The sequence below is a fragment of the Apteryx rowi genome, unplaced genomic scaffold (genome assembly GCF_003343035.1).
Source record: "Apteryx rowi isolate R43461 unplaced genomic scaffold, aptRow1 scaffold_233, whole genome shotgun sequence".
NCBI lineage: Eukaryota > Metazoa > Chordata > Aves > Apterygiformes > Apterygidae > Apteryx > Apteryx rowi.
In genome coordinates, this window is record NW_020448675.1 from 294,120 (window position 1) to 308,747 (window position 14,628).

The 14,628-nt window shown below is 39.9% G+C and overlaps 1 protein-coding gene across 5 annotated transcripts in view; it reads left to right on the forward strand.

Moving 5' to 3' along the window:
• ATP8A2 (ATPase phospholipid transporting 8A2) overlaps nt 1–14,628 on the forward strand; it is a 314,203-nt gene that overhangs the window by 93,237 nt on the left and 206,338 nt on the right. For all 5 annotated transcript variants that reach the window (XR_003253520.1, XM_026065895.1, XM_026065896.1 and 2 more), the window contains one exon: nt 6,953–7,125. Coding sequence is in view for 4 of the 5 variants with exons in the window: in XM_026065895.1 (XP_025921680.1) it covers nt 6,953–7,125 (173 nt within the window). In the remaining variant the exon portion in view is untranslated. The remainder of the gene's footprint in view (nt 1–6,952; nt 7,126–14,628) is intronic.

Genomic DNA, 14,628 nt, shown 5'->3' on the forward strand with positions numbered 1-14,628 from the left:
TTGCAAGTATCAGATACTGTCTTTCTGTATTGGATACCAAACCACCTCACCCACTAGTATTTCTTGCTGTACCTGTCAAACTTCCCAAGCTCTAATGGGAGGGAATGGGCTATACAGTGTGCTGCTGGTAGAAACCTTAACCTCTTGTTATACAGCCTATTTCTCCTTTTGAGGACCAGTCCAGTTTCTTATGTTTTTATTACAGCATGATGAGCCAATTTGGTTTTAAATGAAATCAGTGGAACTCCGTCCAACTTGCACTGACTTGCAAATTCATTCTGATACGTATTATGTGAAACTGTTTAGTATTCACTCTGCATTAAATTCCACAGTAGTAGCCTGGGCAATCCTAGAATTTTATTCTTATCAGCTTTGTTCTTTAGGGACAAATTTAGGCATGGCAGGGTGTTTTTTCTGAGGCTTTAGAAAGCGAGAATATACAAACAGGCCCTTACAAGATTTCTTCTAGATCCTCAGAATGTGATCTAGACAAAAGACTGCAAACTGCTTCAGGATGTCTCATTTTCTGCGTGTCAACAAATTATACTCTTTCATGGAGACTTATAACAGTGTGCTAATAATGTTGCTCAGTCTGGATGAAACTGTGTAAGCACAGAACAAGAAAAGCTGGAAGTTTGTTTTTAAGACAGTAACACAAGTAAATGTTCTACTTAGGGTTTGTATTTGTGATTGTGACTGGTTAGAATGGGAATAGGAAAACAGACAGGAAAACCATGCGGGGTAGATTTGTGGAGTATACCACAATGTGTCTTGAATTTAACTCAAGTGTAAAGACTATATTGACATTAACCTTTTAAATGCACTTGTCTGAGTCAGAATTGTTAGTACAGTCTTAAGAATCAAAATCACCTCCCAGTAGTGTTAAATGTACAGAAGTAGAATAAAGAATACACAAAAACCTCATTCCACTTCCTTCTTAGTCTCTTTTGAGCTCTGTGGTGTTCCAAAGCTCTGATTTACTTGAGTCTTGTGTGGGTAGATTCTTAAGCCTGCATGAAACTCTAGTTAAACTGATAATGTTGCTCTGATTCAGCAGACTGCTTAAGCATGTGCTCATGTCCTCTCTAGGCTAATGGAAAAATTAGTGTTTGTTAGTAGCCCTGATTCAGCAGGCCATTCAAAACAGATGGACTTTTCAGCTGATGCACCTTCTGACCTTAATGTAGAATTGTGTATCTGTATTTGTAGTGTTGGGGAAAAATTTATCTGGTAAGCCATACAATGAGGGCTGTCTGACAGCACCTCTAGCTTTTCCAAGAGCAGCTGGATGCAGTGAGTTCTAAAGGAAACCTTAAGGGAGGATAAACAAGTTTATTATGGATAGTTGAAGTGCTTGTAGTAATCTGCCTCTCCAAAAACTCCTGACAAACTTTCCACTTACTCTTGATGGACATTCAGTAAATGTAGCAGTGATATTCAACAGGTCTGAGTTTATCCAGACATTTTCTTGAGACTACTACTTATTTCTCCTCCATCATGTTTGTTCGAGTAAAGTATTGATTTATTCTTGTTTCATGTGACTCAAATGAGAAACTTATCCCTTGATATCAAACACAGAACAAAAGTGGGGTATCAAAGCAGAGATTTCTGTTCTAGTTATCAGTAATGAGTTGCTCATGGCAGAATGTTTTTCACCACTGTTTCCAAATGTTTGTCCTTCTGCTCACTGAGGAAATCTTTAATATATACCCAGTAAGGCTTGGGGATAGTTTAACTTTCGCTTGAATTGTGCTGGTCTACAGGAGCAGCAAAGTTTGGTTTTGTTTTGTACTTCTCATAGCACTTGTTGCAAGTAGTTGGAAGAAAGAGAAAAGAGAATTAGTGTCTCTTTATTGTTTGCTCAGCTATGGATATTGAAGAGTATATTCAGAGCTTTTCAGAATGCTGTTTAAATGAGCCTTGATTTGTAGCCTTTTCTGTTATATTAAATATGCTACTGATTCTGTGGCCTGTTGCATAGGAAAGGATGAGTAAGTTCAGTGACCAAGGACATGAGTTAGGCAAGAGTATGGTCTAGTATGGTTAGGTATGGTCTCTCCATGGTTATTGCTGTGGCTAGTGATCTCATCTGATGAGAAACATCACCTTTTGGGAATCTTTCCATTACTGCGTGACTCCTTCAGCTCTTTGTTTTGCTGGTGGATAGAGAATAACTTTCCTTTGCGGCCCTGCAGTCCCCCCATCTCTCTGGGAGGGAAGGGTTGGGGCCTGGCTCTTTGCCTTCCTTTGGGTCAGGTGAAGAAGCAACAGGGCAATGAGGAGCAGAAGCCAGGAGAAGTGCCACCCCAGCCCAGAGCTGGACAGGGAATAAGGCAGGGACTGTCTCCTCCTGTTTCAAGTAGTGAGAAGTTTTTAATCCTGTGGGTGGATCTAGGAGGTGGAAGGGGTAATTCTGCATTGCACAGCAAGCAAAAGGTTAGAGCAAGACTGAAGAGGCAGTAAAGGAAGAGAAATGACCCGTACTGTAGCATCCCAAGAACAAGGGTTCTTGGGCTAAAACTATTTCCTGTTCTTGATGATATTATGTTTAATTAAAGTGCACCCTCATATCCTTGGGATTTCTGTAAATTTTTGTCACTACCTAGTGCTGTTTTTGGAGTGGGTGAAACAACTATTCTTCCCCCAAGGTGTACTCTTGTTTTTCCTGGACCAATTCTGCTAAAGTTAAAGTACAGTAACCTACTCTGCAGTAAGTTTGCAGGTAGGGTATAAATATAACACACCATGAGGCCATAAAGCTAATCCCTCATAGTTTAACGAAGAAGGAGGGACAGACACACGTTCATTATTGTAAGAAAGGTGTAGAACAGGATCTGTGTCTTAAATGGCTGTCCTGTGCGGGCAATACTCTGCACAGTAAGAGTTATGCAGGCTTTTGTCAAACTCATTGGCTTAATCTGTAAATTTGTTTCCAGTTTGAGACTAGTTTCTTAGTTTGAGTTAAAGTGAGTTTGTTTGGAATACCATACCAGTGGGGCTAAAGGAAGTAAATTACAAAGCTGCTTCACCTCTTTTTCCCTTGTGTCAAAGTGGCTCAATTTTTCTCCCACTGGTCTGATGGGCCCAGTAAGTGCTGCTGCATAGTTGTCAGCCTGGCTGCCTGATCCTCCTTTCTTCCTCCTCCTCTCTTCAGTAACGCTGCCTTGACTGCTGTCATGTTCCGAGCTGCTTCTCCACCCAGAATTCCTCTCATCTCCAATGTTTCTTGTTTTTTTTTTTTTCCCCCCCTTGCCTACATGCTCTTCTGCCTCCTGCTTTCCCCTCTAGGAGGACTGACCTCTCTCCCATTGCCAGTGTGGTGATCCTCCTCCCGCAGTTCTTCATGGGAGCTCTGGAGCAAGGATTCTTCCATAAAGGATGCTGCATGCGGCAGAGCAAGTCCCTGAGCCGCAACCTGCTGGGGGCTGCGGGGCTATTTTAGGGGAGTGCTGGTGTACGCTTGCTGTATTCTTATACTCATTCCTGGGTGTTTGCATGTGGTGACAGACATGATAATGAGCCACTGGTTTGACTTGAGTATGGCTATTTTTGTATCATATCTAACTAGCTTTATTTGTGTAAGACTCTGACCTAGTCATAGTTTGTGATTTTATGAAGCAGCTGGTTTGAGAGCTGGAGTTGGTTTATAGTGGTAATAAGAATTTTGTGATGCATTTCAGATTCTTTTACTTATTTAGCTGTTTTTGTATGAGAAACACTACTCAAGGCAAGTAAAAATAAATAGCATCTATGGTGTCTTGCTGCTGAGTGTACTGTGGTAGCTGTCTGTCTTCACAGAAGTCAGATCAAGTTCATTCAGTATTACGAATGAAAATAATTAACTGATAAATAGGAAGAATTTTAAACTGTAGTATATTTTTCCCTCTAGAAATAAGGTCATTCTTGAGCTAGAAATAAAAAGATAGAGGAAAATTCTTTACAATGATCTTATAAAAACAGGTATTTAAAGGTCATTGACGTAATGCTGTAAAAGAAATCTTTCTAAAAATACTTAAATCAACAGAAATTAGACACTTTTGCTGCTGTCTTCTCTCAGTAAAACATTAGTGGGAGTGATCCAAGTTCAAAGTAGTTTGGGATTATCCCCACTGATGAAACTGAAGTTCGGATTTGTTGTGGTTGCTGATGGCTGCAGTCAGGGTATTTTTAGCCTGCATGAATATCACAATTACAACACAGTAAAACTTTGCCATCAAAAGGGGAGTGGGGGGAAGTGAGAAGAAAATCAAACGGTATTTTGCTGTGGTTCTTCCTTGGACTGCTGTAGAATTAGTGATGCCTACTAATATTACCGCGACTGTCTGAGTGTTTAGAAGCACCAGTATGTTGTGTATCTTCTGATCAATCATAACTTTATTGGCATTTAGCCTCTAGCAAGTTTGAGATAATCTGGTTTAGTGTAGACTTAAGTGTAGTTTTCAGTTAAAAGGGGTCTTCTAATGTAATTTATCTGCGGTGGTTCTTTAGATGATGCAGAGTAATTCTTAGTCTCTAGTAATTAGTTTGACATACTGAGTTCAGTTAAACAGACTTCAGTTCTTTTATTTCATCTTCTCTTTGAGCGTGGTAGTGGTACCTGTCTGGTCTGCTTAATGGGCTTTCTTGAAAAGCATTTGTCCAGCCCTAAAATATCAGATATATAGGTAAATAGACTATCTTTCTGTGAGTTACAGCACTGGCTGCTTTAAGTAGCTAAAATGTCTGTGAAAATACCCCCCCCCCCCAACTGTTTGATATTTGATTTGAAATAAGTCACTGTGTTGGTCCTACACCAAACTCAAGAGTAATGTTGCATTGCAAGCACGGGGGCAATATGGAAAGATCCATGGGATGGAAGATGTTTTTGCACATCTGAAGTGCAGTGTGACACTTTATTCTTCCCCAGGATTAACAGCCTGGGAGAGTGTGCGGGAACAGGGGTATTTACATACACACTGTAAGAAAGAGGGCTTCTCAGTTGGAAAATGAAATCCATGTAGGAAGTGCTCCTGTGAGATGTTTCAGACAACTTGACATCTATATATGCCATCCAGACTTTTAGTTGGGAACTCTAAGATGAACAGATTCCATAGAAAATCCTGGTAGGTGCCAGGCGTGTGTCTTCTATGCATGCTATACAGGCAGTCTTGTACTTAGCACCCTTCCTGTAAAATAGCCATCCAGCTTTCTACAACAGGAAGAAAAGGATCATGTGCATAGTTCTCCATCACTAATGGAAAAAACACTGAATGAAATTTCTGTTCTTTTATAGTGCACAGAAGCAGCATGTGAAAATTTAGATGAAGTAAAGAAGCTGTAGTATGGGGGAAACTGTTTTGTTTTGTGCTGTGTTTCCCCCATCTCTTCCCATGGTGGATAGATGCTGGAAAAATCCCTGAAGAAAATATTTTAGGAATGTAAACTTGTTTCCCACTGTGTGTGTTTTAGTAGTGAGGTATGCAACCAAAGCTTTTTGGCTCAGATGAATTTGATGTGAAATAGATGGAACTTTATATATTTCTCTTTTGCCATCTTCACAGAGGCTTTTATGTATGCAGATTTCTACACATCTTGGATGGTTTGCTTAGTCGTTTGCAAAAACATCGACTCTATTCTGAGCTGAATGTAGAGGGAAAAATCCAGACTTCATATCAGTGTTGGCTTTGGTTGAAGTAGTTTTTGTTCCTCAGGACAAGCAGATGTGTAGTCTGGAGGGAATAGTTTGGCTATTTTAAATATCTGTCTGTTAAACTGGAGATGCAAATAGAAAATACAGTGCTCAACAACAGCTTATGGCTTTACAATCCTCCCTGGAGAAATCTGGATCCATAAAACAATGAATAGATTGCAATGAGGCATACATATCATATTTTCATTTCTGACAGTTTTAATCTTGTTCTGGTGGTTTTCATCTTATATAAAGAAAAAACTATCTATTTCCTGTAGACCAACACTGAAGGATCACAAACTGAGTACATTTAAGTGTCAATAAGGAGAAGCAGGTATAACAGTTTAGCACCATCATGTAAAGCTGTGGAGTCTGGAGATGAGCAAGAGTGCACTTTCTTTTTTATTTCTTCTGTTTTGTTCTCTCAGAGTAGGGAGAGCACTAGACTGGAAATTGTTTGAAGATTTGATATAAAGCTATTAATTCCTGTGTATGTCACTGTTCTTGTTTTTTCAAACAAAGGGGAAAAAATGAAAAATGGTATAATCCAGCAGTGAGTGAATGCTTGTCACCTAAAAGCCATGTTCTGAGTGATTTTGAGTAAAGTCTTTGCTTTCCATGTTCTGCCATCTGATGTGCAGTGAATCRTTGAGACCTTCTCTTTCAATAAGTGTGCATACATGTCAGATCATGAAAAACTGATTTTTTTTTTATGATAATTCTGCTAGAGCTGACTGTTAAATTAACCTGAATGGCAGCAGAACTGGCTGTTTTGTTTAAGCTTGACTTTCATTGCAGTGGGAAGGTCAAAATATCTGGGATGACAGTGAAACACCTGAGATTCTCCCAGCAGCAGCTGTCAATGAAAATAGCATTTCTGAAGCAGGGAAGAGAGTTTGAGCGAGTAGTATTGCTTTGAATGGTGTCAAAAGCCCTGAAAAGCATTAGGGTATACCTGCCCTAGAGCTTGAGAGGATGTATCACAGGTATGGGGGGGAGCAGGGAGGGTTGTGTAACGTCATTCAAGGGTGTAGCAGAGATGCCCAAGTTTGCCCTGAAACAAAATGTGTATAAGGTAAGCTGATGCAGCTTTTGCCACTTTGTGACCCAAACTAATCTCTCTGCACAAGGTCCTGTTAAAATACTGGCTCATGTCAGTGCTAGTTTGGGTGCATATATATATTGTGCTCCATTGAATAATCTAGACATGTCTTCCTATGCTTTGGAGGTACTTTTCCTATAATAGGAAGAAACATGATTTCTCTTTGTGTGTTTATCCTTCAGGCAACAAGAGCTGCTCTGACTCAGCATTGTAACAATTTGGGGGACTCTCTGGGCAAGGAAAACGATATCGCTCTGATTATTGATGGCCACACACTGAAGTATGCCCTTTCATTTGAAGTCAGGCAGTGCTTTCTGGACTTGGCGCTCTCCTGTAAAGCAGTCATTTGTTGCAGGTAAGAAATTCCAGGATTCTCTCTGATGACAAAATGGTATGAAGCCTGTGCAACTTTGCCTAGTGTGTTAATTTTCCTTTCATGCTTACAGCACTTGCAGGAAATATAAAAGTAGGGAAAGTACAGTGTAATATTCAAGAGGAAGCAAGCTGCAGTGGTGAGCACCTAATATAATTGATTTCTCTGCTGTGGAACTGTTACTGAAAAGCTGGGGCTGTGCTGTGGGAAGGAGTAAAGGAGGACTGTAGAGAGGTATTTCTCCTATAACCACAGGCAGATCTGCGAAAGTGTTCATATGGCTGACTGTCAGGCCAACAAAGCTTAAGATTTTTGGTTCTTCCTGGCCTTCTGCAGGTCACTATATGATGCACTGGTGTTGTGCACCTTCAAGATGAACATTCAGTCAGCTGCACTGATTCAATCTCTCCTGATGGTAGAACTTCACTAGTTCTTGGAAACAGTCTGACAAGCATGTTGAAAAGCAACTTGGGTAGGAGCTTCTCCTTCCTGCTCCTATGGAGGAGGAAGCAAGTCCTCCACAAAAAATAAGTGCTCTCTAACACAATCCCTCTGCCTCTGTCAGTCCCAACTGTATGATCATTTTTATAAAGTGATAAGGGGTCATGCGAAAACATGATCCCCAACCTCCTGGTTATAGTAGATGCTGATGATTAGAAGCTGTGGTATCTATGTGGTCATTTTTTAAGCAGTAGGAATTGCATAGCAAGAAGTTTGTGCAACTGTACTTCATCAAGCAGAACTTGAGGGTCAACAAATATTTAATAACTTGTCACTACTGGGGCTTCTATAACTGGTGAAGTTGCATTTTTGTTTGTGTGGCCTTTGCTACATGGCAGAACATGTTAAATCTCCTGTGACTTCCTGGAGCCCTAATACGGTTTTGTGCTGTCTTTAGTATTCCAGTTGGTGAGAAATGTGCTATAAAATTATATCTGTGTTCAAGAGATGTGCTCAGCAGAGCTAGAGAGGTAGGTGCTTGTAACAGGCCTTAGGAATCCAGAAGACTTCAACAGTGCAAAGGATTGTCCACGTTATATCCACCTTTAGAAACCAAAAACCAATATGTCTTTTTTTTTTTTAATGAGTACTAGTACTTAAATGTAGGAGTGAAGTAGCTGTGACTGACTGAAGCTTTTACAGGTTTTTTATATATGTAGCAATCCACACATTTTAGCAAACTAGTTCCTGTGACCTCGCATTGTTCATCATGTGGATGTTATTCTGTTTTATAGATAGAGGAAAAAACATAGGAGAATGTGTTTTCTTTCCAGAAGCAGTCTGTTTTAAGGTGCCTGAATTCATATTCTCAGCTGAAGATAGAGTAGTCAAAATAGTATACTCAGAGCTGAGGATCCCAATTTGAAATACGATTTTCAAACTCATTTGTGATGTTCTCTGGGCTTGGATGGATGAATTACTGTTAACAAAGAATGTGGGAGTTGCTAGTTGAATTAACAGGTCAAACTAGCTGCTGTCATTGCCASCTATTGCTCAAGTCTTGTCCATATTTAATCTTCCATGATTCTTCTTTTAGACTCCAAGTGTAATTTGAGTTTGGCTCCCTCTTTGCTGATTTGTTGCAGGGAAATACTCACTCTAGTCTACTCTTTTTGAGTACACAAAATGGTTTTATGTTAGGATGGTGGTGTTCCTGTCTTCAAAAAGTGTTATGTGCACATAAACATGATTACTGACATTTATAACTTTTTATTCTACAAAACTGACGTAGATCTGAGAGCGCATGAGACTGGACAACTCCTGCCAGATGCCAATGTCCTTCCCTGACAGCACTATAATGCATACGCAAAGCCCAGCAGAGCTGTGCGCACTTGCGTGCCTGGTGGTGTTTTTTCAGAGGCAAGTCAGACATTGGCAAATCTTGTGTGAATCAGTGATGGTACTGTTAGGTATAAACCACCAACTGGCATCCAGCTCTCTGAGCTATACCAACCTAGCTAGTACATTCCATCTTCTCTGAAAGATATTAAAGGAGAAAAAAAACATATTGGGGTAATTGAATCAGAGATTAACAAAACAGTTGCTCGGGCAGAGGATCCCGCTTGTGCAGATTTCTCTTGTAACTTTACATAGCAGCAAACAGTGGTACCTGGCTCTGTCCCTGTGTGAGTGAGTAAGGACTGAATATAGACCTTCCTCCTCTGCATGTAGCCTGCTGCCTACCTGGGAGCTGCAGCTGCTCTAAAGCACCACTTTTCTCTTAAGTTACTTGGGGTGGGGAGAAGGGCAGGGGAAGTGGAGGAAACTCCTGCCCTAGCTTATTTCTCTAGGGGAAGAGGAATATCTATATCATCAGTGTGAGCAACTCTTCCTAGTATAACTGTATTTATGATTAGGGGGAGCATGTCCATAAACACCAGTAAAGGTAGGAGTAAGGAGAATCAGCGTACTGGCCAGTGAAAGATGTGCAAACGACCTTGCACTTTAGGTGGTGAAAGCACGTCTGTACTTAGTGGAGTAAAGAAATTCACAATAATGTGTGATTTTTTTTTTTTTTTTTTTTTACTGCAACTGGTTTCATGTGCACATATTGGAAGACTGCACAACCACCCAACATGCTTATTTTAGTAAACTGATTATGAATGCTCTTCACTGTAATCAGAGGAACAGAAATCTTGCTCAACTGTGAAATACTGCTGCATATTCATCTTACAATCATCTAAATTTTTCTTTTCTTTTTTTTTAGGACATGGAAGTGTGACACTATATACCAGCAGAACCCATAGTTTTTAACAACATTAGAGAATTATGCTTGTTTGCATATGGTTTAAGTCTTCTCTTGGTATGTCTCTATAGCTTTCTCTGTGTGTAGTGAGGAAGAAAAAGTAAGTCTGAATATGGAGCAGAAAACTTGAAACTTTGTCCTGGTGTCATGCTAGAAGTATGCCAGTAGTATGAAATATTTTCTTTGGTCCTATAATCCTATTCTATGATCTTGATGTTTGGGCGTGGCTGGTGTATTACTGACATTTTTGCCAGAGTTCTTTTCTGGGATTATCTGTTTAAAATCATTCTTAACTTTTCTTAGTGGGAGCTTCTTTCTGGAAGGGATCCAGCTTTTGAGATCTAAAATATAAAAAGTACTTGTTTTCTGGCTTAAACATGTCCATCTCTCAAGCTATTCCTTCACTTTCTCTCAGAATGAGCTTTGAAATATTTCTTTGGGTGGGACTTTGACAGAGCGAGGCTGCCAGCAGAGAATTCTCCATGCACTTCCCTTCAAGTGAACTGGTTGTTAAAAATGCAACCTCCGGTTGCTGCAACTGCCACTGCATCCTTCTAAAGGACAGAACTCATTTAATTTTGTCCGTCTTAATGTGATCCTATTGCATGCTGAAAACTCAGCTGCAGGAGTTCTTGAGAACTTCTGGGTGAATGTAAGTTGTCTTGATTTGTAGACTGTGGATGCTACACAAGACTGTAACAGCACAATTTTCCCTGTTTTAAATGTTAGATTACCACTTGTTTCACTAAGTCACAGCAGAATGACTCTTCTTGTGGATCTAGCTGTTCATAGATGTAGTCCAATTTCATGACTTCTCCAGAAGGAAGGCAATAAGAGCCCAAGGCAAATGAAAAACAAAAAGCTAGTCAGCTCTACTTGCTGTTGCGTAGCAGGAAGATTGCATCAATTTGAACTTAGAAAGATTACGTAGCTTTGAGGACAGTGGGGTGTGTGTGTGTGTGTGTGTGTGTGTATGAGTGCGTGCATTGCTGGTGTATGGGGAGACTTGTGGCCTGGAAGGGACTGTCAGTTTAAGCGGGCAGGAAGATTTAGCTGGATCCTAGAAGCAAGATCTGCTTTGTGGGAAATGAGTGCATGGAGATCCTGAGCTAGTGTATTGCAGTCTTGCTTATCCCTAGGCATGTGCACACTAGCAAACAAATATTACGTAGTAGAAGGAATTGCAGTCCTTGCATCTGATGATGTTGGACCCATTGACTTTCACCATCTCTGACTAGTTCCTTACCCAAGTGTTGTTGCTCTTGAACTGCAGACAACAGATGTCTCATTTCTTCCAGTTAATGTTCTTTGCATTTCTCCCAAGCCCTGTTTAAATGGCTGTCAACTGCAATAACTTTCAATCTTAAATCAACCTGTTTTGGGGGATGTGTGTGTGTGTGTTTTCTTTTTTTTCCTGCTACCGGCCGATTACTGTGTTTTTGTTTGCTTGTGGTGGGTTTTTTGGAGGAGGAGAGTATGAGGCTTTAAAGATGGGTCTCACTTTTTTTGCAGCTGTTCCATAACACAATAGGGAGCCCACACAGTTGTGGTGATCGTCTCCTCCTGAACATAACAGGCCAAACTGAACTTAACTGACTCCAAGAGCAACAATGGTTGAATTTGCCTAATGTCTTTCCTGTCCGCTGAGGTGTTTAGCAGTCCACATTAGTCAGTGACATACACTATTTTCAAAGGTAAATGTGCCATCTCTTTCTTGAGTTGCTTGGTGCAGGTCAGTATTCTCCACTGCATGCTAAGTTACCTTGTGCTTCGAAAGCRGCAAGTACCCACATAAGTAATTGATCCTGTGTTGTAGGCTCATACCATTGCTCAATGTTTACCTAGATAAATATTGTTATTTATTAATTATTATTAAAGCTATTGCTTTCATACGCTATTACACTCTGTGTATAGAGCCTTCAAAGGCAGATTGCTAGTTTATTTCTCAAAGATTTGGAGAGCTATGTCGAAGACCTACATAGTTGAGGCAACTCATAAGTTGCAAAGACTAAATTAAGTCATCTATCTTACTGAAGATAAGGTTCCTGTTTTGTCAAGAGTAATTTAATATTGTGCATCTCTTCTCCTGTTATTTCATGATCAAGCTAACAGCAATTTTAATTATTAGTGGATTAGAAACCTGAGGAACAATGTGGAAAAAATATTGTAAAGTGTAAATCAAAGGGAAAAGATGATGTAATTTCATAGGTTTAAAAGGAGAAATAAAAATAACTGGGTTTTGAGTCCCCGGGGAAAAAGAGGAATGCTTCTAATAGCCTTTAAGGCTTTGCAGGAACCTTCCATTTACTTGCCAGGTGCTTGATACTAAAGAAAGGAAAACATTTTTTTTCTACTCTGGGCTGTTTTTAGTAGTACTTTGTGTGTCAAATAAGACAGTGCACTTTTAAAACTTCTTTCTATGAAGTTTTAAATGTAATTGGCACAGCAAGAGGAAATTTCAAATTAAATAGAGTTGGTCTTCAAACAAAAACGTTAATTGGGAGGGAGATCTGGGTCTTTAAACCCAGTGGTATGATGTTTAACCACTCTAGGAGGAGTTTTGTTGCTGTTCTCAACTTAACATAGCATAAATTCTTGGGGCTTAATGTATCATAAATTTACTATAAGCTTTTCATCCCCACTGGGGTGTTTCAGATGCATTTGCCATTGGAGGATTTTTTTTTTTTTAAATATCTTTAAGATGCACTGTATATTCATTTGCTGGGCTTTAGGCATAAACCATAGTTGAACTTGAATCTCAAGGGTAATCTCTTAAAATTAAACTAGTAAACCTGGCAGCATTTTGCATTAAGGAGGAGAGGTGGTATCTTCTGATGGGGTTAAGTCTTCACAGTTACGTTGTCTCTAATCAGCCACTGGCAGAGTGGAGGAATAGGTGCATCCTGGGAGCCCGGGTGAAGCTTGCAAAACCAAACCAAACAATTCTTTAAGAAAAAGCCTTATTTGTTAAATGTTTTTCTAGAGGCTGATGGATATTATTATTTTTTGCTCACAGTGACTGGGATATCAGTATGAACCAGTCTGGAGCAAACATCTACTTTTCAGTGGAAGTAAAGTTTTCTTGGAAGGCAGTTGAAATCATGACTTCACGTATGAGATATCTGGGGCTGTTGATTGTCTATCTGTGGATTTCAAATGTTTTCTTAAAGGAATTTTTTTATTGATGTTTTGTGTCAGTGGCAAAATGCTAGGGGTTAGGCAGAAGTGAATTTTTTTGGTAACAAAGTGAAATTTGGTCATTAGTCTAGTATTCTACTTAGAGAAAGTTTGTATATCGGATAACAATATATGTTTGGCTTTGAGTGTAAAAGTGCCAAAGTAGTACATTACTTGCTTGTTACTGCAGCATGTTTAATTCCCTATTGAAGGGCCTGCCTTAAATTGAAATACCTGAGAGATATGGTGTTTCACAAACACACTTTCATGGCTGTGCATGCTTTGAGAAAGACTTTTTGTTGTTATTGAATAGAACTTTTTGAAGGTAGCAATGACTGGCTTTGTATGATTTGAATGCCATATTAACACCACTTCCATCAGGAAGGAGCAATKCAGTGGCATTTTAAATATGAAATCACTCAAAGCAGTTTATATGTACTTCAGTATGAATTGTTGGACAGTAGAAGAGGAGTCCTTCCTAAAGTTTCTCTCGTAGATGTAAGCACAATAAAGCAAGTGGCTCTGCAGAGACATGTGGTTTGAGGCTGGGACCATGTCTCTAATAGATTGGCTGAAGGTGTTGTTTGGTCTTTTGCTTCTATCACTGGCCGCTTCTGTAGTCTCCCTGGAAGCGATGGTGCTGGGACGTTGTTTGAGCAGTGTACTACTCTTTTCCGCATACATGTCTGCAGAGTAAGAATCATAAATTGAGCTTTTGTTCCTAGACCCTGCAGCCATTTTCAGCTCAGTGCACAATGCATTGATGCCCTTATTAGGAGAGGGTTTGGGTGGTCTGTAGCAAAAGAAACCAAAGAAACCAAAAAAACCCCCTGGGTGTTTGACTTCAGAGCTGCTGTTCAGAACTTCGATGTTCCTARATGGAGCACATCAGCTGGCACACAAGTGTTTGGATGGTAATCACAAATTCACTGTGCATAATTTGGAATAGATGGCAGGCAAAATTTTAGCCGTTTCATAGCAAGTTCTGAGATATTCATAGGAAAATTCTGTTGCTTGATCACATCCCTCTAAGAAGACACCAATGCATCACTGAGACTAGGTGAAATATGTTTTGCTTAAAGGCAATGAAGTTGCTTTCACACAGCCTTTTCTTTGCCTCCACTTATTTCACAGAACTGTATCTTAGAACAGCATCACCCCCTCCTGCCAGATTTTTTCCAGAGCAATATTTATCTGTTCCTGCTGTTCAGGTTGAACTGGTGAAAATCAGCAAAGCTGTGGGGAATTCAGTGAAGCTATAGTAACTTCATCTCTTGATCTGCTCTATTAGTAAAATACATCACCGTGTCTGTGGGCAATTTACTTCTCTTGAGGTTGTTATTCTGTTGCTGGATTTCAGCTCCTGACAACATGGCTAATTTCAATCAGTAGGAACAGTAAGAGAAATGTCTGAATTGCTGTACTACCTGTCAACTTTTCTACCCTGCTTTTATCAAGTGTCCTGTTCTGCAGAGATCCCTAAGGTGGCATCGCAGCATGAGCAGAAGTTGAAGAAATTCAGCAACAGTGATTTCTATGGACTATCTGCTATTTTCACAGGC